Below are 23,531 nucleotides of genomic sequence, written 5' to 3'. Positions count from 1 at the left end.
TTTGTACTGCATTCAAGATATAATTTTTCCTTTCTGAGCGTTTTCAATTACGCCGTACGGCAACGATATGCGCAGTTGATAGGCTGTGTTGCCTGCAGCGTAGCCTGGCCGTACACAAAACTTCGTTTGAGTAGACGGGCAGAATCAGTCCCGTCATTTATTTTAAACGAAATTTTCATTATACTCCATAATGGAAGAAACGACTAGTCAATGATTACAATGGTGAAGTGTTGAATTTTTATTCATATATGTTTTTCTCTCTCAATTCATTCCGCAAACTTGATCTCCGTACCATCGGTCACAACGTGCAGTGCCTTTCATGAAGCTTACACTCGACTGCCTCCGTCGTTAGTTTAGCTGTCAAGACGTTTGTTTGCACGGCTCATTATAGTCGGAACAATCTGTAAACACTTACATATTTATATCTTTCCGGTATTTCACCCAACTTTCGCGCGTTTTTAGCTAATCTCCAGTTTCGATGGACCAGACCTTTTCGAAGAGCGTATGGTTTCTACGGACGCCACAGTAAAACTTGCGTAGATGTGGTTGAGCATGCGCGGTGGTGTGATTACGTTTCGTTTAGTGTGTCAACAAAGCTGACTTCTGGTCCGGACAAGAAGTCATTTTTTACTCCTTTTACTGTTAATCGTGAGGCGGGCTGGGCATGCAAACCATGCGATTCAGTATTAATTATGGTCTACTTTCACATACTGAGGATGTCATTTTAATCAAAAATATGAAAAAAATGATAAAAGTTACAAATACTGGGGCTTTAAACGCCTTTTTGTAACACTTTTTGAACGCCTCCAGACGTTCAGAAATTTAACACTACGTGTTCAACCAACGTTCAATTTTTGAACACACGTGTGCAGATTTTGAACGCTACGTGTTCATCAGACATGATATTGAACACCATGGTGTTCCATATCTGAACACACGTTGCACAGGAAATGTGTTCAAAAAATTGAACGCTTTTACGCGTTCAAAGGGCTGTAACACTTTTTGAACGCATGGACGCCGTTCAACGATAAGTGTGTTAAAGGCTAGAACACATGATGCGCGCTTGTTGAACACCTTTAATTTTGGGCGTTCACGGGATGTTCAAGCCTTGAAATAACATTACGGACCATTGATTTCCTGTAAAAATATTTTATTCTAAAAATACACGAAACATTTCTAGAGTAAAATACAATAATTTACTGTAAAATGGGTAAATAAACATTGCAACTTTGTATGTAAAGTTTGTCAGAGGAAAAAACCAACAGTGTTAACACCTTCCTATCAAAAACATAAGCAATAAAAATCACCATATTGTGGATTACGTTTTATGTTCATACTTGTTTAAAACATACAAAAATCATCTGAAAGAGCTCAAAATTTGGCATACTTCTTGTCTTGAAAAGACGTATATGTATGAAATGCATACTCCATTTTTGTAAGATGGTTTCTTAAAGACATTTCATCCTATAAGGACAATAGTAAACTTTGAAGAAAAAGAAGTTAGTCAAGGCTTCTCTGGTGCACATGGTATATAGTTGTCTACACTAAAGTAAACACAACATGTCAAGTTGTCAAAGTGTCACAGTAAGGCACAACATGCAGAAAGTGGGGAAAGTGGGTCCTTGGCAGGGTAAAACCTATTTCCTTGTCCAACAAAGTCCTTCATAAACAAAAAGGTTTGTTTGTTTGTAATATCTTTAAATAAACCCTGAAATAAATGGGTGACATTTCAAAAATATACTTCTCAGAAATTTAAAACATATTCGTAAAAACCTTTCAAATTCTGGTTTACCCTGCTATTAATTTTTATACAATTTTTGTTTTACTAAAAAATGGTAAAAATCACCCTTAAAATGAAAAAATGTACATTTCATCATAACTTGAATATATCACATTTTGGTAATTCCCAATGTCTTAAAAATGTCTGAAATGTCTTTAATGTCCTAAAAACACAAAGTTGCAAATTTCTGCATAATTTGAACAATCTGAAAAAGACTACCAGTAGAGAGATCTATGTCCTAAATATCAAAGGTTATCGATTAGCAGTTTTGAAAAAGATTTTTTTTAAAGATTGTTTGACCAAAAATGACAAAAATTGCCATGAAATATAAAAATTTGAATATTTCATCACAACTAGCACAAATGTGACGATGGTCATTTTTAGGGACATGTTTACAAAATATTGAAGACGTCAGTAAAAGAGAAGAAGATTTTTTCCAAAAAAATAGCAAAATTAGCCTCAAAAATATAAATTTGCATATTTCATCATAATTTGAACATATCTGATTAGGGTAATCCCTTGGGACCTGTAATCAAAATATTAAAGGATTCGCACAGGCTGTTTTGAAGAAAAACCTTTGGAAGTACAAATTTGAGGACAATGCTACACATCCACCTATTTAGCTGACAGCAAAGCTAAAAACCAGTTGCTAAGTACAAGAGACGTGTTGAGCTACAATACAAAATAATTTACGGTTTGGTAGCAGGCTATGATCAACTAAATGTTACAAGGGCATAAGCTTTCAAAGTACGTGAAGTCTCCTTCATCAGATGCAAGGGGGATGGAAAATTGAAGCAGAAAGTGACAGAAAATTCAGAGTGAAAATTTCAGAAAAATCAGTAATTCAGAGTGGACATTTTTACCCTGAATGGTCTGTCGCTTTCAGCTTTAATTTAAATAAGGGAGACTACACGTCTGTGAAAGCTTATTCTCCGACAATAGTTGGTTGATCATAGCATGCTACCAAAGCTTAGATTAATTCAGAACAAAAATACAGAAATTTATCAAAATTCAGTTACTGACCCTTGGAAGTTTAAATCTACATTAGAGATGAGCTGAGTTTCTCAAGCTTGTTTCCAGACAGCTACCTGTACACTCATCTTCTTCGTTATCTGTACCACCAGCTTCTATAACAACTCTTCGATTTTCAGTTAAATCCAACTTTTTACATCCTGAAAAAATGCAACAATAGGTAATATGGCGAGATGAAACTTTAAATGTAAGACAAGGGGCTGATTATTATAAGGAAAAGTGGAGACTTTCATATACAGTGCCTCTCTTCAATACTGTTACAAAATATTTGCTGCTTCTTGTCATCAACTGATTAAAATGTTAAAACTCTCATATGCTGAAACAATACATTGTATACTCTACGATGTTAACTGATGTTTTACATGCGATTGTGTTTACTAAAAGACATATGTTAGCTGTGATTACGCAGCGGTACTATGCAAGGCGTATCGATCGCGCTCAGGTCAAAGGTTATCACTACAGTTGTATTGCGATGACCCTTGACCCGAGTGAGATCGATCGATAGGCCATGGCCAAAAGTACCACTGCATAGTCACAGCTAGTTGTTGGTATAGCAGCCACTGAAAGAAAAAAAGGTTTCTTCACGTAGTTAAGCTATTTAAAGGTACAATACAATTAATTTCAAAGGACGATAATATAGATGCTTCAAAAATCTAATACCTTTTACTATTTTGGAGAGGAAACTTACCCTTTCTGGTCTTGCTTCCGCACGATCACGACTTCAGGGTGCGCTTACAAGAAAAATGTCGCAACTTCCGTTTTGATGCATCATGGGATAGGGAAAGACACCAAACTTGAACACCAAGTGTTTAGAAGTAGAACGCCTCTTGCACGCCGATGTTAAAATTAAAACGTTCATGGTGGTTTTCTGATTTTCTTTTCTAATTTTTAAACTTTCAACCCGTAATAAACGTGTAAAATTATTTTGTATACTTCCTTTTTTAGAAAAAACATGCTTTCAGCAATTGTAGGCCGGAAATATTTTTCACTTAGTGTGAAATTCGTTACACCAAAATCCGTGTACTTTTGCCGGACAGTGAAGCAATAGTAAATTTAATATAGCCATTGTAAAGAAAAAAAACACAAAAGACTGTTAATTGTTTCACAGTATTGTAAAATTTCTGTGATGCTGAGTTTTTGAACACTTGAAGGAGATCGTTGTTAACACATAGTGTTCAGGTTTAGAACATCATTGTTAATATTATGAACACTAGTGTTAACAATATGAACACTAGCCGTTCAAATTTGAACACCGACATGTACATTTTGAACGCGTAAAGACGCGTCTAGCGTCCGCTATTTTTACAGTGTGGTTATTTAGAAGTCAGGAAAGCTTATCATAAATTCCAAGTCACTTTTATTTGCAGGATGTAGCACATTTCTGTAGAACTTGTCACACATGTCAAATGGTAGGAAAACCAAACCAGACCATTCCAAAGGCCTCTTTACAGCAAATTCCTGCATTTCAAGAACCATTTGGTTGGATACTAATAGAATGTGTTGGGCCCCTACCAAAAACAAAATCAGGAAATGAGTACATGTTGACAATAATGTGTACATCTACTCGGCTCCCAGTAGCGATACCACTGAGAAATATAAAGACAAAGACTATAGTGAGAGCTTTAGTCATATTTTCATTTTATTAGGCCTGCCTAAATGTGTCCAGTCCGATCAAGGCTCCAACTTTATGTATGGAAAGTTTTAACAAGTAATGGATCAGCTAGGCATTAAACAGTATAGGTCATCCGCCTACCACCCAAAAAGTCAGGGTGCTCTCGAGCGATTTTACCAAACTTTGAAAAATATGAATATTTAAAACTGTGAATATTTTTCCCAATGAAAAAAATTGCAATTGCCACATGTGTGCATATCTAGACTTTGGATAAGTAACATAAATGTACTAGATTAGAATACGATGTAAAAAACAAGTGTATATTGTATATACAAGAAATTTGATATTGGAATTTCGCTGAAAATGTTCATCCGATATACATGGTAGTCCATGAGAAAACTATGAACAATTTATTCCACTATAAACTTGGCTAAATTTGTGCATTTATAGACGTTTGATATTCATTTTGTTGTTCTTGATTAGTTATTGATTCTATGGTTGTTACCAGCGGATGTTTGTGCAAGACGTTTGATTTTTGAATTTCTGCGAATGTGATTCAGTATACATTGAAGTCTATGAGTAAATTATAAACAATTTTTTACAATATTAAACTAACTAAATATGTGCTTTTACAGGTGTTAGACAATTGATACAATGTACTTGATTCAAATAAGGTGTTTGAAAATTCAGATGTAGACAAGAATCATGATATTGAAATTTCACGTAAGAGTATTATTTCATGTTTCATGGTACTCTAAAAGTAACTATTAAATTGTTTTCCTGACTAAACTTGCTATAATATCTCTAATATGCAAGTAGTATTAATTGTGCAGTTCATCACCCGAAGTGAGCTCGATTTCAAGGCGACAGGCCTCAGAGTTGCCAAGGCATGATGTCCATGTGCCAGATAATTATAGTTTTATTCAGATTTGCAGTTAAATGACTTCAGAGGAGGAAATCAAGAAGCAAATCATATTTATTTTCAAGAATATTTTTGAACACTGAAAGCGCTTTTTGAAGGGACGTATGCTTATGAAAATTAAGTGACCCCGTCTGTGCTGTTTTAAAATACATAACCCCCTTTGCAGTTTTCAAATTTAAGGTGACCCCCTGAATGTTGCCGGCCAACCCGCGGCCGTAATAAATGAACGCTTCCTTATTTACTCAAGGGTGCTACACGTACCTCAAGTATATATGCGAAGAAAGACATGTACGCACTAAATATTTCCACAGACAACGGGCAACATCTATTTGAAAATAGTTAACTAGTGAATGTTATATCAGATTTGTTATTTTTTTGAAGATTATGTGTGAGCCAAAATAAATATCGATAGCCCTATGTTCATTTGATGTTTCCATAATATGAATTTAATGCCCTTCAGGGACTCAAATTTGTCATTGTACGAACTTTCAACTTAGGAATAGTGTGCTGTTATTAGATGTATGCGCTGTCTCATTAAGCAATACGCTGTAAAGCTGTTAAGCCTTTGAACTCGGCTCGGACAAAATTGTGCGCAATATGTCATAAGGTACCAGGGAGCCAGGGGTCATGATATTTTTGTTCAATTCAGACGCCGACTTGCAGTCACATAATCATGATGATGATGATCTCAATCTCATGGAACCCTCAGAACAGTCAGCTATTCAAAGGGATATGGTTCCTCTTAGTCTTGCTGTTACAACAATCGGAGGTAAGCAATTTATCCTTCATTGGCGTATCGAACCGAACATTTATATCTCTTAGATTTAATCGATGAAACTAAATTCTCTTACTTTCGACGAAAGGAAATATGAATCATTTTATCGCCATTACATGTATGCATGCATTGGCTATAATGTATATAAAAGATAACAGCTTGCAAATTTTCTGATGTATAATATCATTATACACCTACGTCTGTCACCTATGGAGTTTTGTCTTACTGTTGTAACCTTTACGGCCCTTATGCGGATTTTTGCGGACCGAGGTTGTAAGGCGGAAGGGCCCGAGCTTGCGAGGGCCCGTACGCCGTAAGACCGAGGTCCGCAAAAACTGCATCAGGGCCGTAAAGATTTTATCATATACCTCATTATCAGTAAATATTTCAGGAAAATTATCATTTTTATTTTATTGTAAAATTAAACGCGACATTGTCATGAAATCGGAGTAAGGAAGAACAGAATCACTCCGCGCTTTGATATAAGTATGACGTAATCCGTCCAAACTCATGCTCTATCACAGCTGTCAATCTCAAATGCACCAACAAAAATAGGAAGGAGACGTTTGCTGAAGTTAAACAAATTCGAATATTTAATAAATCTCAAATATGAATACTATGTGCTTGCAGATTATAATTGCGGCCCACGTACCCATTTCTAATGATTGTCACGACTGAATGCACGCTGCAACGTACGACGAAAATATACGAAGTTGAAACACAAGAACGCAACGACACAGACTGTGTCAACTGTTTGCAACGTCAGCAAAAACATCAAGAAATCAGAAAAACCGAACAACAAATACAACAGTCCGAAAACTCATCACTGACTATCACTGTCAGATTCGATGACGAATGATGGTTTCTCTTGTCATAATGCTACAGACTCGACACATTTTTATGGTCAGTGATCTTGATGACCTTCTGAGGCGGGACACCGGCTTTCCTTCGGGTTAGCACTATTGTTAAGCGAACAGAGTGGTTCGTTTTGCACCAGCAAATGATATAAATTTTGCAGCCCGTTGCATGAAACAGCACAGCAAGGAATTGAGACGAAATTTGTTGACTATAAAACGGACTATCGTCGTGGCAGCGTCAATGGGTCACTTCCGGGAGCTTCAAACACGCGAGGGGTAAGGAGCAACAGTCAATGTACTTTCCGTCTCTAGTCTTCGTATCACGCTCGCGAAATTCCAGGAACAAGTGTCCAAAGTTGTTTCTCTGTAGTTTTACATCGCCGAAGGTCAGTTTGTTATGTTCATCACGCCCGCGGAGTCCAAAGTTCTTCTTAAAGATACACTACAGCGTGAAGGTGAGAGTTTCGCCGTCCATTCTGCATCGTAAAACCGCCTTATTGTCGACTTTTTCTTGTAAAATTGGACTATAAAGGATATAATAATTACGTTATTCACGAAATACTGGTAATTACGTGCTCGCACGGTTACGCTTCGGTATTGTCCGAGAAGCATGACGTCGAGGACAAAACCTCCGTTGTACGATGAACTCCAAAGCAGATCGTAGTTTTTTTGAAAAACGTTATGTAACATCGAAATAAAAATAATATTGGTTTTATCAAACATTTTCATATAATTTATTCAGATTAAACCTTATTGAATCAAGAATTTTCAAACATTTACCAGACAAAAATGCTATTTAAAAAGAGATCATAATTATCCATACATAACAACCAAAGTAAATATATTTGACAATATTAACATTAGAGTACAATTGACTCGTACCTAATAAATCTGTCTGTCTGTCTTTCTGTCTATCTGTCTTTCTCGCTTTCTTTCTATGTGTCTATCTGTCTGTCTCTAACTCACTCTCTTAAGATGTCTCAAACTGAGAACAACGATCACATCAAGTGCGTCAATGCTCTCTGTCAACCCTCTAATAAATCCACTGATTGGTGCATCAGCGACGCGAGAGTATCTAGTTGTCGTGTGTGTAAAGGCGGTTCCTACTCACCGTCTATTGGACGCACGACAATGTGTGCACTGTGCAAAATCTGTGGTAAACACCCAGTTGAGCTCAGCCCGTGCAGAAAAATCGGTAACACGATTTGCTATTCCGGACGTTGGTCAAAATTAAAAAGAAGGTTTATCATAAGGATATATCGTCAAAAAAATAAGGCAAGGAAAGACCTAATAGAGGCATTATTTAACCCCGAAGGAAGTACCGTAGAAAATTTGGAAGACGACTTTTATTTCCGGCGAGCGAAGAGCAAAGGTAGGTCAACGATAATAATGTTTTATGTTCATAGCACGATGATCTAAGGCTGCATTTATAAACAACTGTATAGGGGTGGGAGAATCGACGGGGGTTGATAGGGGTACTTCAAAGGATTTGGGGACTCGAAACAAAACTGTTTCTGATTGATATGAAATAAATGTAGGGTTGTCAATTTTAGCTATGACGTTTGGCTAATATTTGGGTGGATTTTTACTGCATTTTCTTGTTCTCCTCCCGGAAGCGGGTCAGTATTGCTATTGTTTAAAATAGAATTCAAGTCCAGAATAATATTAATTTGTCCTAAATAATAATGACTGCAGTCTTTGCACATGCATATACAGGGTATTTTCCAAACAGTAGTAATTTTAGCGTGCTGTGGGGAGTAAACCAAAGAACTGCAGTGGATACACGAACAATCGTACTTGATCGGCCAAAAGGTACACCTAATGTTATGTCATTTTTTCTGACAGTTGAGGGAAGTCATTCTGTTTCCAAACGCTTCCACCAAACAACCGAGGTACCATGAGAAGTACAATATTAATTTTGGTAAATTTCAACATCATACCACAAGCCGCTGTACGCATTAGAATGATAGGCAATCATTCGTTTTGGTCGTGTATTTTGACTGCATGCACCGTGTACTGAACCGCAAGTGACTGCGTTGTCCAACATTACATTACAGAAAATCTATATCTGCAGGGTATCCGTATGAAATCGTGTACGTGAACTGTTTTCATGATAGGGTGAACTGAGCATAGTTTTCGTACACACGTATATAGCACGTAACAATGAATTATTTTTATCCTTTACTATTACTTATCATGAATCAATACAAAAATCATTTCTAATCTTAAACCCGGAACGGCACTAAAGGCCGGGCCTTATGTAACATTATTATAATAGTAATTTGTAATACAAGTAACTGCATCAAATTGGTTGAAATCTGCTGCAGACACGGATCTCACAGATATCTGGCTGTGTTCAGAAGCATTTGGTTGTGTGAAGTTAATTGAGCGTTCATTTGCATATTAATTGAACTTTGTAATTAGAAATATAACTCTAAAATTATGAAACCAAATTTGATGAAACCTGCTAGAGACCTTATGCTGATAACTATCTAATGTCCCCTTAAGCACTGAGCAGTGCTAAGTTAATAAACAACTTATTTACGTATTTTATAAAAAATTGTAATTAGTAATTTAACCCAAAAAACAACAACAAATTAATGAAATCTGCTGTAGATACTGATTCGACAGATATCAGACTGTGTTCTTAGTGTGAAGTTAATAAAGGATTCATTTGTATATTTAAATAACTTAGAAATTAGTGATATAGCTCTGAAATCATGGCATCAAATTCGGTGAAACCTGCTACAGATATCGATCTCATTAATATGTAATTGCCAATGAAGCATGAGCAGTGACAAGTTAATAAACAGCTCATTTGCATATTAAATGAAGTTTCGTAATTAGTGATTTATCTCTCAGAGTACTGTGCGAAAGTTGATGAAACCGGATACATATATTGATATGACAGGTGTCTGATTGTTCTGTGAAGGGTACTAATATGTAATGAACATATTGTAAACCATATAAGCACATTCAGTTCACATCTGTATATGTTGTCCTGGGCATTTACAACCATTTTCAGAATTAGAGAGCAAAGCTACTGCTGTGAATTTTAATAAAAATGTTTACACAAATTATTCTCAGCAGTAGCTAGCTGGCAAAGTTGACAACATTCACAGAGTCAGATGACACAAGATCGGCTTTTACTCTGCATCTGGACAGTCAAAATAACTGACTTTGGCAGCTAGTTACAGTTGAAACCAATTAGTGTAACAGTTTAATTGCAATTCTCAGCAGTAGCTTCGCTGCCTAACTCTGAAAACGATTGTTGTATGTCATACTGCACACTTTAAGCCTACACACAGTTTACAGACTGCCACGCAACACAGCACGCTGGGTATAATATGTGAATAACAAGCACTACTAAAGTTAAAGCATTGTGGAAAACAACCAGAAAATATTAACTGATTGTAGCAAGTTCACGAGGGCTTTCTCGTATCACCAATCGCAGGTGACTGACTGTACATCAGGTAATTGTTGAATGAACGTGGTTGATTAGCCATAGTACCGGGACGTAGGAGCTTTTGTACACAGAACGAGTCAGTCATGTAAACGCTGTGTTTGTCTGGAGATTTGTAATCTTCGATGCGTTCTAAGATTTCATTAATTAGTAATTAGCTGTTACTGATGAGACAAGCCTATAAGTAAGGGACCGTTCAGTTTTTACGGCCTGGGGGGGGGATGGCAAAATCTTGTCGCCGGTGTTCAAAAAAATATATTAACCCCCCTGCATTTTTCGTGAACAGAAGATGACTCCCCCTTTGTCAGACGAAAAAAATGATGACCCCCCTGCTGAAAATTAACCAAAACCCATATGTCAAATTTACCTGCACGCTTTGGATTTGAACTTCGGTACGCGGCGCACTTTATTTGTGTAGCAGAGATGCCAGTGCACAAACTTCTCAGCCACATCCATGCAAAAGTTTGTTAATTAGGACGGCAATTTATAACTTCATTTCCATAGACAAATTATGTCCATGGACATTGTATAAAGTAAACTGTATTGGAGTGGTTCGCCAAAGGCAGCCATCCGGTTAAGAGGGTCATGGGCCATTACGTAAAGTCAACTTTATTCTAGTGGGCAACCAAAGGTGGCCCGCCGGTAAAGAGGGTCAATCATGGCCAGCCGTCTGGCTGTTAAGATGGTTATGTGCTATTACATAAAGTCAAGTATTTGTAGTGGACCGCCAACGGCGGCCCGCCGGTAAAGAGGGTCGATCATGGCCATTGCATGAAGTTAACGTAATCGGAGCGGGCCATCAAAGGCGCCGGCCCATTAAGAGGATCATGGGCTATTACATAAAGTCTATTTATTGTAGTGGGCCGCCGAAGGTGGCCCGCCAGTAAAGAGGGTCGATCATGGCCGTTGCACGAAGTAAACCTAATAGTCCAGTCAATCTACGAGATTTTGGCACCTAACCCATCACAAATTGCAACAGAATTTTTTCTTCAGAATGCATTTTAGTGAGGTACCCAGAACAACATATTAAAAGTTTACTCGAATCCAATATATAATATAAATATGTCTAATTTGCATAAATCAAATATGGCTGCCAGCCATCGGACAAAATAGCATAATTGGCCATATATCACATATTAAACAAGCTATTTCAGTGATTTTAAAATCTGACACTAGTTATTTGGCTCAGGGAATCATTTTGGAGGTATAATGTTTCATATAGGCACTTCACTAATTTGCATAATTCCAATATGGCGGCCAACATTCCTACATATACCACATATTAAAAAAGCTCTTTCAGTAATTTTAAAGTTATAAGTATATTTCTTAGGCATGGACAAACGTTTTTCGAGATGCAATGATTTGCATACCTAATTTGTTAATTTGCATAAATCAAATATGTTGGCCAACATACCTACAAAAGACATTTTCTGTTATATACTACGTATTAACCCTTTGGGCGCCAAGGCCTACTTTTGTCAACTTTATAAAATGTACTACAGTCTGTCTTTCCGCCTTTTGCTAAAATTTTGATAAAACAATGTACCTGATGAAAAATGATATCCATTTGGTCAAACATTATGAAAAAACGTACAGAAAAGTTCGCAGAAATTGGTAAAATATTACATAAAAAATTTGTGTAAAATTACAGCAGTCAAAGGTTAAACAAGCCATTTCTGTGATTTCAAAGTTAAAAGTATATTTCTTTGGCATGGACAAAACAATTCTCCGAAAACTCCGAAATAACTGCCTGAAATGTGATGAAAACTGCTGCATATACTGACCCGACAGATATTTGACTTTGTTGTAAAGCACTTAGTAATGCGGAGTTAATTGAGGGTTCATTTGCATATTTAATTAATTTAAAATTCGGTATATAACTTTCAAATTACGGCACCCATTTCAGTGAATTATGGTACAGATATTGATCTGATAAATATATCATTGTAGTGAGAAGCTTTTGGAAGTGTCAAGTTAATAAATAGTTCATTTGCATATTTATGAATTTTTATAATTAGTCATATAACTCCGAAATAACTGCCTCAAATATGATGAAAACTGCTGCAGATACTGTTCTGGCAGATATTTAAATGTGGCGTATAGCGTTTAGTTGTGTGGAGATAATTAAGGGTTAATCTGCATATTCGATGAACTTTGTATTTGGTGATATTACTCCAACATTACAGCATTAAATTTGATGAAACGTGCCACAAACATTGATCTGATAGATATTTATCTGTGCTATGAAACATTGAACGGTGTTAAGTTAATTAAGGGCTCGTTGGCATATTTAAGGAAGTTTGTAATTAGTGATATTACTGCAAAATTACTGCATTAAATTAATGAACCGTGCTGCAAATATGTATCTGATGGATATCTGATTGTCCCATGAAGCATTGAGTAGTATCAAGTTAATTAACAGCTCATTTGCATATTCAATAAAGTTTGTAATTGTGATTGAACTTAGAGAGTACCGTGTGAAGTTGATAAAACCGGCTACATATAGTGATATAACAGACATCTGATTGTTCTGTGAAGCGTACTGTTGTAAAACATGTGAGCATATTCAGTTCACATCTGGTTAAACTATGACAAGAGTGTGGTCAACTTAAGAACGGGCCTTTATTTGACTTCAAGCGTTGTAAACACGCCCGTTTTAAATTCTTTGAGACGTAGTCGTCGCAATGAGAAACAAATCAAAGCTGATCGATGCGGCTGCTGAAAGTTTGCATTGAACAAGATTGGAACTAATTTGGGATAATTTGATCTTCATATTTTCAAATTCTCAAAATTGTTAGATCATCTATGGCTGAAGCTTGCAATATTACAAATTGCTCGTAAAAACAAGTATGCAACTGAAAAAGGAAAGTAGATGAGGTAACATTTGCCGAGTAAATCGATATTACTTTACCATCCAATTATCACAGAATAGTTCACGTCGTGTTGTAGTTATAACAAAAGTTATATGTAAATTTTGGCTGTCGATTAATAGAATGAATGAAAAGCAACCATCAAAGCCTAATATTGTAGATGGCTGCAATTATGGTGGAAATGTTGCAGAGATGCGGAGAAATCATTTCAGCACTTTGTTCAATGTAGTCCACTCAACAGGAGACAGGGATTTTATGTTGGCTAAAATTGATAAATTAGTGTAATTTAGATTGTCTCGGGCTGTCCCTCCTTTGGTTGTTCTTACAGTTTTACTTGGCGAAAAAAGAAATGAAAACACCTCTCATATTGCACCAAACAGCGCCAATGCACACATCAATTTCTCAAAATTAGCCGCCCAAGAGAGAGGACACTCCTTCAGACACTTTCCCCTCAGCCTCTTGCTTGTTCACCCCTGTCCCTTCATCTTCTGCCTTGTCAAACATCTTGTTGAAAAGCCTGCTATGGATCCGAATAAAACAATACTATATGGTTTGATACTGGTTATAGCATGAGCTTTTATATTTTACATTTTGCTTTGACTTTGAATTTCATTTTGTTCGTCATCTTTTTAACCGTCATGAGATAACAAATGATATTCTAGCAGGGTACACGGATTTGATAGGTCTTTAGTCACTCTTTGCTTTGTATGACTTTTAATTTTGTAAGGGGAGGGGAGGGGGGTCACTCAAATTTATGTGTTACAGTAGGGGTTACTCAAATTCATCATAATTTGCAGGGATGTCCTCGAAACTCAGAGATTTCGATGCAATTCCCCCGATCCCCCGGGCTGTAAATCATGACTCATCCCTAAGAGAGAATAGATAGAATTATTTGCCACTTACTCTTTTCATTATTAGGACCAATGTACAAATACTCAGTTTACCCTCTGGTGTAAACACTTCACAGACGAGGCAGGTATAGATTTTATGTTTAATCTGTCAAAATATGTTCAGGAAGGGACGTCTTGTGCCATCATTGTTGTTGCAACAACAACTGAACTGCCAAACTTCTAATTGCAAGGTAGCAGGGGAATTCCGTCTTTAAACTGACCTGGCACTTATTGCATCTTGTCATTGGCATAGAATCGACTATTCTAAATGTGAAAATATATTTAACCTGCGCATACGTAGTCAGTTAGCCACTGGCGTGATTAATATCATGTAGGGCTCATCCCTTGATGTCGCGCCACAGGTTTCGATTCGTAACTCCTTTTATTTACCCTGATGCATCAAGGTTTCGTTAAATTATGAAGACAGATAGCAATATCAGCCTCCGTTTATGCACGTATTGTCAAAAGTGACCGCATGCAGTGTTGTAGTCTTATAGGATCCTATCAAAAATGAATGATATAACTAAAATAAACATTTATTAGTGTTTCAATCAACGTAAGGACGATAATGATGGAGAAAGACCATCTTAAGACGCACTGAAAACCTTTTCAATAAACTCGTTTTTGTTTGTCCAATGTTATGTGCATAGAAACTCAATAAATCGTCCTGCAGCAATTTGATTACCTATGAATTCTGCAAAAAAGCAAGTGACGTCTTTCATGTTTTGTTAACATAGTTAAATGTCTCTTGGTTACATGTAAATACACCTGAGGATACGACTGAATGATTATGTTTTTTCGCAAACGGATCGCCTTTTCTTAAATGATGCACTTTAATGCTTTTGCTTTATGTTATTTATAGGGACTGCCAATGGTAAAAGTGAACGTTTTCAAAAATGGTTTGGTATCGACACGCTTCTACCATGTATGCATAAACGTTGTCATTATGGACAAAGTTGTGTGCGGACAGCCGAAAAAGAAATATGCATATGTGATACTAGCTGCCCTAGGACAGAAGAACTCGTATGTGGTTCCGATGGTACTACTTACAGAAATGCGTGTTTCTTGAATTTGAGTATGTGCCTGCTGAAGAAAAACATCGGCATTGCAAACAGCGGTACTGTGCGGGTATGCTATGTATTTGTATGAGATTTACGAAGTTTTAAAAATTTACATGCCATATTTTCTTACTGTATTCTGTTACGTTTGTGTTGGCATTGCAAGCAAAATGCCCGTACATTAGACGGCCACGAAATATTTATCCTTAAACCGTATTTTCGGGTTATCAAGTAATCTGCAAACATTTATTTTCTTTGGATGGTAGGTCAGTTAGCATTTGATGAGGTTAAAGATTGAGTTAGTACACAGAAAAACATAATCAGTCTTTCAACCCCATTTCAAACTTTTATAGATGAAAAAGAAGAACATGAATTTCGAACGGGGGATTCAATGAAAACAGAGAGTTTTGAAGGTATGTGAACCGTATTATGCGTTATCTAGTGCGTCGCCTATGGAGGTGAAAAGGCACGCACTTACAGAGAAGACTTTTGCATACCGATTGTAAAAGGGAAAATTGATTACATCGACGGATTGTTTGTGCTAGAAGATGACATATAATGATAAAACGAAGTTAGGTTGCTTTTCCAACAACATGTAGGCAGCTAGTGGGATATAGTTGAATAAGATAGTTACCACATTCCATGCAGATAGGCTTAAAATTGGCATTACATTTTTACAGCCATTATATTGACAGAGCCATTGCTTTCCGTAGTAAAGTCAGGCCGCTAAACAGGCAAACAAAATTAGTAATTAAAGATCCATAACCTGAATAACTGCACCATGATGAAACTTGCAGTAGATGTTTATTGCACAAAGATTTAAATAGTCAAGAAAGGCATTTAGCAGTATCAATAGATAATGGTAAGTAAGTCTCTTCTGTATTGAACACAGGGGCATTTTGGTACATATCTGGCCTCCTGATTTTATATGACAAGAGCCATTAATCCGACATGTCTGGACCTGTTTGTTGCAGATTAGTATTATTTTGACATTTAAAGAGCCAGTGCATGACATACCCAATTCTGCTTAACTTGGTAAAAGGACATAACCCTATTCCATCCATACTAATGCCTAATCCAACCAATATGGGATTCAGTCAAAGACAGGGCTATTGCACTCTCATTTTTTTATATTTCATGCGCATCATATCAACTCAATTTAGTTACGTCCGCTGCGTCACCGGTCAGCAGGGTCACGACAAGAGTATAATGCGTACACTGTACGCCAAATGACTTGATTCTAATTAGAAATCAGACGTAAAAGTCTGTAAAATATCGTGTTTTATAAAATTGGTACCTATTACTCCAGCACAAAAATTAAGTTTCATTATCAGAAGTTTCGTTTTAGTTACCCTAATACATACAGTGCTCACGCAAATTTAAAACACTGCGACATTGTAGTTTATTTGTGGTGCGACACATCAATATATGCGGTCTGCAATAATTGTAGCCTACGGGTCGTGCATCGGATTCTTCTGTCCTGTTTGCTGTGTAGCCGACCGATTGGCCTAGGTAAATGCCTATTTTGTGACCATCTCTGCCAGCAGCATGTTCCGCCTATTGTCGGAAAACAAACGCACAATGTCGGATGCAGAGAAGTGTGAGTTGCAAGCATATAGAGCGTTAGTTCTGCATCGCTTGTCAGGAAAGAGTGGATTATACCTTCAGTTCAAGATCTATCAAAGCACACGTTAATACCGACGGAGTAAATGCTCCATTTACAAGTTCTATTTGACAATGGTTGACAAGGCCTACTCTGTCGGTGTACATCGTATTGTTTCTCATTTTACTAACCGGATATTATTTATGGTGGGGTATTTGTGACAGTCGGAACAACCAGTTATCCAATTAATGACCAGTTTAGGTTTTTGTGTCAATTTCAAAATCAGTCTTTACATATTGACATTCACACATAGGTATCCAGGATTAATTTTGCCTCATATTCATTGGCAGAAAGATCTGAAATGAGTACTAGATTCCTTAATAACCACGTCAATGTTAACGTTAAATACATCACTTATAACAAGCAAACTCTTTACATTTTTGTCATATAAATGTCATAATAATATGAGAAATTCAATGGGTTTATTCGTTTCTTTGAAGGTTCTGCAGATGATTCTGACGATGAGCCAGAAGAGCCCAATGAGGCTGACGGTGAGTATTAATGTATATTGGTTAAATTGACCCTCAAAGGTATTGAATTTAAACATGGAAAGCATTTTTTCCTTAACTTGTGTATAAAGCTACATTCCTTCAATCCAGTCAGACGTCTGGGGAGCACTATAATTACTTGATTTACAAATTAGATTTACACCACCATTGTTGACAAACTAATTGCAAAAGACATTCTAAAGAATATATTTGTTCTTGATATATATTCACTCCTACTTGATCATTTTTGAATAATGTGCTGGAAGTTCATCTCAAGATAAAGACAAACAACCTTATCAAGGGGAACAAGTATTTGTGTCGTTGTGTGTGTTCAGGTCCTGTGTGTTCAGATCCTAAACGCGAAATATTATATCCAAACTACTGAAATAGTTTCCCGTTCAAAACACGATACACACAAATATACGTTTAACACAAGCATTCGATTCTAACTATTATTTGTTAAGTTTAGTCTGTTAAGTATCTTCGTTATGTAAAACAAATTGACTTTGCGATGTTAACTGCAGCAGACTAATTGCTAACAGTAAGCACTATATGTTGTTGATATCTGTATAACATGACAGAACCCCATGGCGAGACAGAACAGGCGCGACATAAAAAGGGTAGACGCCGGGGACGGCCGCAGAATACACCTCGTTTAAATATCCAGAGTACAAAAAACTTCCACTGTCTCACTTGGGGTTCTCTTATAACAATTGTTAAAACAGAGAACATAGCAAAAATTTAACCAAGTATGGCGCATTTTGACGCCCAATGTTTGGCGAAATTACATTATTAAGTTGCTAATTTTGTAATCAGGTTTGATATACGATGATGCTATGGCCTTAATTCCCATTGACTTCTTATGCCTCACATTCATTTCTGAAAGTTCTTACTTTTGTAATAAGATTTGATTTACGATGGCGATATTGAATTCTCAGTGGTACTTAGGACACAATCATGATCAGGTAAAGTCCTTTACATGTTTACGGGTCACGGGTTGGCAAATACATAATCAAGATGTGAATTATTTTGTTAATAGGCGAAAAAGACATTCAAATCACACAATATGAAACGAGTACAGAAGCCCTCAAGAAACTAAGGGTAAGTAATTGAAAAGTACTGGAATGAGTACGGTGCGGGCTTACTGGATGACTTGATAGCCCCTAGCTAAAGCTAGATAGCCAATAGCTACGATAGCAATAATAATAGCATATATTTAGCTGTTTGTAGCTATTTAAGCAATGAATAATTCAAAAAGGACCCATAGCTGGTAATAAATGTAGTGGGTAGCTATAAAGCTACATATATATGAATCTTGTACAACTGTTATTTCTGACTGGAATATTACGTCTGCAAAGGGAATTTTCTCGCCTTCAAAATCTTACGTGTAATACATCTTGCTGAATATGGCTAATAGCTGCGAATATAGGCTATAAGCTTGAATAGTGAATAGCTGACGAGTTACAAGTGTTTAATTTCGTCAGTTGCTGAATAGACGTTTAAAATTTCAAAATTAGCCATATAGTTATTGCGGCCATCCAGCAATTCTGCACCGTTATGACAGGAAGAATACGTCTGCAAAGGGAATGTTGTTTCGCCTTACAAATCTGCAAGAATATGCAGCAGATTATGTAAGTTTCCGCACGTGTTCGGATAATAATTTATTTTAATTCGTATCGATTATCAACAGGCATACAAACAAGCAATAACTTCTCTTGTGATTAGTGCTTGTACGTAGATCACGGATATTTGCTGATTATATCTTAATCGATCATGTGTTCTTTGCCGCTATGTTGGTTTGAGAAAATATCGAATCTATCAAAAAATCCCTTCCAACGTAATAATGAAACCATTTTAGATGACGTTTTTGCTAATGGCAGATATACGTCGATACCTGCAAGATTGTGAGAGTCATTTCAATCACCTTGATCATTTGAGCTGGCGTCGTTTTGCCTATTATTGATAAAGTTACCACTTTCAAGTTTGCAAAAGCCATTAAATCGGTCAAAGGTTTTATTGCCATATTTTAATTTACAGAAAAACTACGACAACCGAATATAATATAAAAATATTGTCTTTATCACAACCGATAGACTCTTTAAGCTCAGATGGACAAGTATGGGACATAAAATAATTGGTCTACGTTTACAAGAGACCTAAGCTTTAATCTTTCATAAATCTTAGCCACACTAAGAACATATTATTGTGGTAATTGACCTGTATGGCACCAATATTTTTCTCCGAATTTACGATGGCCTTAAATGACTTAAGATACACTTTCTTTATCTCAAGAACTTCACACGCTAGGCGTTTGGTGTCGTAGTATATAATCTTAAATTCCTTTCAATTTGGATGACACTTAAGATCATTATGACCTACTTTTACATATTTCAGCTAGTGGTTAGACAAGAGCTTTTGATTATTGGATAATGATTAATATGGGGCAATTTTGCTGCAAAATGTGTTATGGCCACAGATGACTCTATTCTTAAGTTCAAGTATTTCGACAACAATGAGGGCTGGTGTTCGTTTTGATGGATGAATAACAGCACAACACAATAATGTTTGGAAATCTAAATGAATACATTGGCCGACCTTTCACTCTCTTTCAAGTATTTCAGCAAGTCTACAGACGAAAGTATTGATATTTTGTATATTTTATGAATTTTGGAATTAGTCGTATAACTCCAATATAACTGCACCAGGTGTGATGCAATCTGCTGCAGATACAGATCTAAGTGATATCTGGTGTGAAGCATGTAGTAGTGTGAAGTTAATTAAGGGTTTATTTGCATATTTAATAACTTTGTAATTAGGTATATAACTCTTAAATTACGGCACCCAAGTCAGTGAAATAAGATATAGATATTGATCTGATAAATATCTAATTGTACTAAGAAGCATTTGGCCGTGTCAAGTTAATAAATAGCTGATTTGCATATTTAACAAGGCTTTGTAATCAGTCATATAACTCCAAGGTAGCTGCACCAAATGTGATGAAATCTGCTGCAGATACTGATATGACAAATATCTAATTGTGGTGTAAAGCATTTAGTTGTGAGGAGTAAATTAAGGGTTCATTTGCATATTTAATTAACTTTATAATTAGTGATATTACTCCAAAATTACTGCATTAAATTTAATGAAACTTGCTAAAGATGTTGATCTGATAAATATCCAATTGTACTGAGAAGCATTGAGCAGTGTCAAGTTAATAAATAGCTCATTTGCATATTTGATTAAGTTTGATAATTAGTCATATAACTCCGAAATAGCTGCATCAAATGTGATGAAAACTGCTGCATATACTGATCCGACAGATATCTAACTGTTGTGTTAAGCATTTAGTTGTGTGAAGTTAATTAATTCATTTGCATATTTAATTAACTTTATAATTAGTGATATTACTCCAAAATTACTGCATTAAATTTAATGAAACTTGCTAAAGATGTTGATCTGATAAATATCCAATTGTACTGAGAAGCATTGAGCAGTGTCAAGTTAGTATACAGCTCATTTGTATATTTCATGAAGTTTTATAATTAGTCATATATTTCTGAAATAACCGCATCAAATGTGTTGAAAACTGTTGCATATACTGATCCGACAGATATCAAACTTTGTTGTAAAGCATTTAGTAGTATGAAGTTAATAACTCTGAAATTACGGCACCAAATTTTGTGAAACGTGCTACAAATATTGATCTGATAAAATTTAATTGTGCCTTGAAACATTGAACAGTGTCAAGTTAATTTAGGGCTCAAATGCATATTTAATGAATTTGATGAGATTCGCTAAAAATGTTTATCACATCAAGATATATCAGCTGTGAAAGATATTAAGGGATGATATAAAACATAATGGATAATTTGCATATTTAATGAACTTTCCTTATTTGGTTATCTGATTTGACTTTATCAAAATTGACAAAACTTGATATGTATTTTGAAGATACTGTGATTTAACATTATTGAAAGTCATTAAGCATTTTTACTTCATCAAACTCTTAATTTGCATATTTAATGAACTTTTGAAATTAGGAATATTTATTTGAATTGACTTGACCAAAATTGATGAAACTTGCTATGTATATTAAAGATACTATGATATAACATTTTCGAAAGTCATTGAGCATTTTTATTTCAGCCAAATACTTATTTCCATTTTTAATAAACTTTATAATTAGATATACATATCTGCATTGACATGACCAAAATTGATGAAACTTGCTGTGTACATTGAAGATACTATGATATAACATTATTGAAAATCATTAAGCAATTTCACTTCAGCCAATTCCTTATTTACATACTAAATGAACTTCACTAATTAGGGATATATATATCTGAATTGTCTCGACTGAAGTTGATAAATCTTGCAACATATATTGAAGATACTATGAAACAATATTAGTGAAAGTCATTAAACTTTTTTGCTTCAGCCAATTCCTAATTTGCATATTTATTGAACTTTCCTAATTAGGGATATTTATCTGTCTTGACTAGACCAAAGTTGACGAATTGCTTTTTACATTAAAAATACTATGATACGACATTATTGAAAGTCATTTAACATTTTTACTTCAGCCATTTCACTCAATTCCTAATTTGCATATTTTAATAAACCTTCCTGATTGAGCATATATACTTGGATTTAGAATTATTCTGTGCTGAATATTATTCATTATGTTGATCGTAACACTTTCAATGAAGTTGCAAACATGTGGCAAAGGTTTCAAATTTACACATAACTGCAATATAATGAAACACGTGAGCATTTTCAGTTCATATCTGGTTACTTAATGTTGGCATTTTCATTTTGTAACTTTTTCACATATTCATCGACTGGACGCAAGCTGCTAATTACTAAGAATTGCATTTTTGATGCGCGATTTGAATCCAACATCTCGAATTTCGTGAGTTTTATTATTCCAACTTGAGTTTTTACCGTCATAGAAACTAACGTGGTTCGGATGATAACAATTCAACTAATTCAAATTTTTCGATGTTTTTCCACAAAGGTTGGATCAGCCCAATGTTTTTAGACACCTTATAAATACAAGACAAGCAGTTAGACTTCTACACAATTTGTTTGAGAGCCATAGCAAGCTGCTGACTGCTTTGAATTCCTCTGTTCTGCGCAAAATTTTTACAACAATGTACTGACTTCATGTCGTTGGCTCCGTTTTTCTGCGCAGTGGTGGCACCCCATGGTTGCTTGGTCGTCCAGATGAGTGTCTTGGAAATCTCTATGAAGCAATCATTTTTCGAGTGGTTTCTTGTGTCTTTTTAAATGCGCATTTCAGGGAGGAAAATATTGACAATGCTAGTAAAAAGGTGTATAAAAAAAGCGAAGTTCGGATTTCACACTGCACCATCGCTCTCAGTTCAAGTAGCTTTTAGTGACATGCTGTTCAGCTCGTGGCTTGTATAGTGGTGTAATTTTCTAGGCAAACGAAAGTCCGGTTCTTAATACTTAAAAATGATGTCAAGCTTATTTATAAAATGATAAAATGTTGACAGCTAAAATGTATTGGAGTTACCTATCTTACGTAAGAACAGAACTTTGACTTTTCTGGTGTCATTGCAGGGGGCAGTTCACATGTCCGTCCCAATGGTTTTGACGGGGTACGGGTGTCTTTGTCTCTGCACGTCTTGTTGATATTGTTTTATTTTATGACGTTTGACTATGATATGTATTGCCGATAAAGATTTATACTACCAACCTTTTGGTCTTATGTTAGCATTGTTTGCACTTGTTTTGCAAAGATTTCTTTTTCTCGTTCGCTGTGTCATATATTTTTCTTTTGACAATGCTATGCAGAGTTATATCACTGTTTAGCCTCTATTATCTGATGCGTTTTTTACCGAATGCGCTAAAGCAAGCAAGTGTAAGTTACTAATGTATCGATGCTGTCACCAGATTATCACAGGATAAACTTTGACAACTTCAACAACGAACGCACAAGCAAGGGCATACCAGTGGTTATACCCTTGGCTGTGCGTTCGTTTGACAAACATGAGAAATGCCCCTATGGTGTCATTAGTGTGATAGCAGAGAAATAAAGTAAACTTATGAATATCAATAGACATGGTCAATTGTGACTCTGGGCTCTGATAAC

At 35.9% G+C, this 23,531-nt stretch overlaps 1 protein-coding gene across 4 annotated transcripts in view; it reads left to right on the top strand.

Moving 5' to 3' along the window:
• Positions 1 to 23,531, top strand: part of LOC139130905 (uncharacterized) — a 78,408-nt gene that overhangs the window by 8,564 nt on the left and 46,313 nt on the right. The window contains exons 2-4 of one of the 4 annotated variants that reach the window (XR_011552019.1): positions 5,996 to 6,115; positions 7,954 to 8,350; positions 15,064 to 15,316. Coding sequence is in view for 1 of the 4 variants with exons in the window: in XM_070696715.1 (XP_070552816.1) it covers positions 5,996 to 6,115 (120 nt within the window). In the remaining 3 variants the exon portion in view is untranslated. Of the gene's footprint in view, positions 1 to 5,995; positions 6,116 to 6,751; positions 7,463 to 7,953; positions 8,351 to 15,063; positions 15,317 to 23,531 lie in introns of those variants that run through there. The other 3 variants (XR_011552020.1, XR_011552021.1, XM_070696715.1) reach the window with 3 other exon arrangements.

The sequence above is a fragment of the Ptychodera flava genome, chromosome 1, assembly GCF_041260155.1.
Source record: "Ptychodera flava strain L36383 chromosome 1, AS_Pfla_20210202, whole genome shotgun sequence".
NCBI lineage: Eukaryota > Metazoa > Hemichordata > Enteropneusta > Ptychoderidae > Ptychodera > Ptychodera flava.
This window is presented reverse-complemented; position numbering and strand designations above follow the sequence as displayed.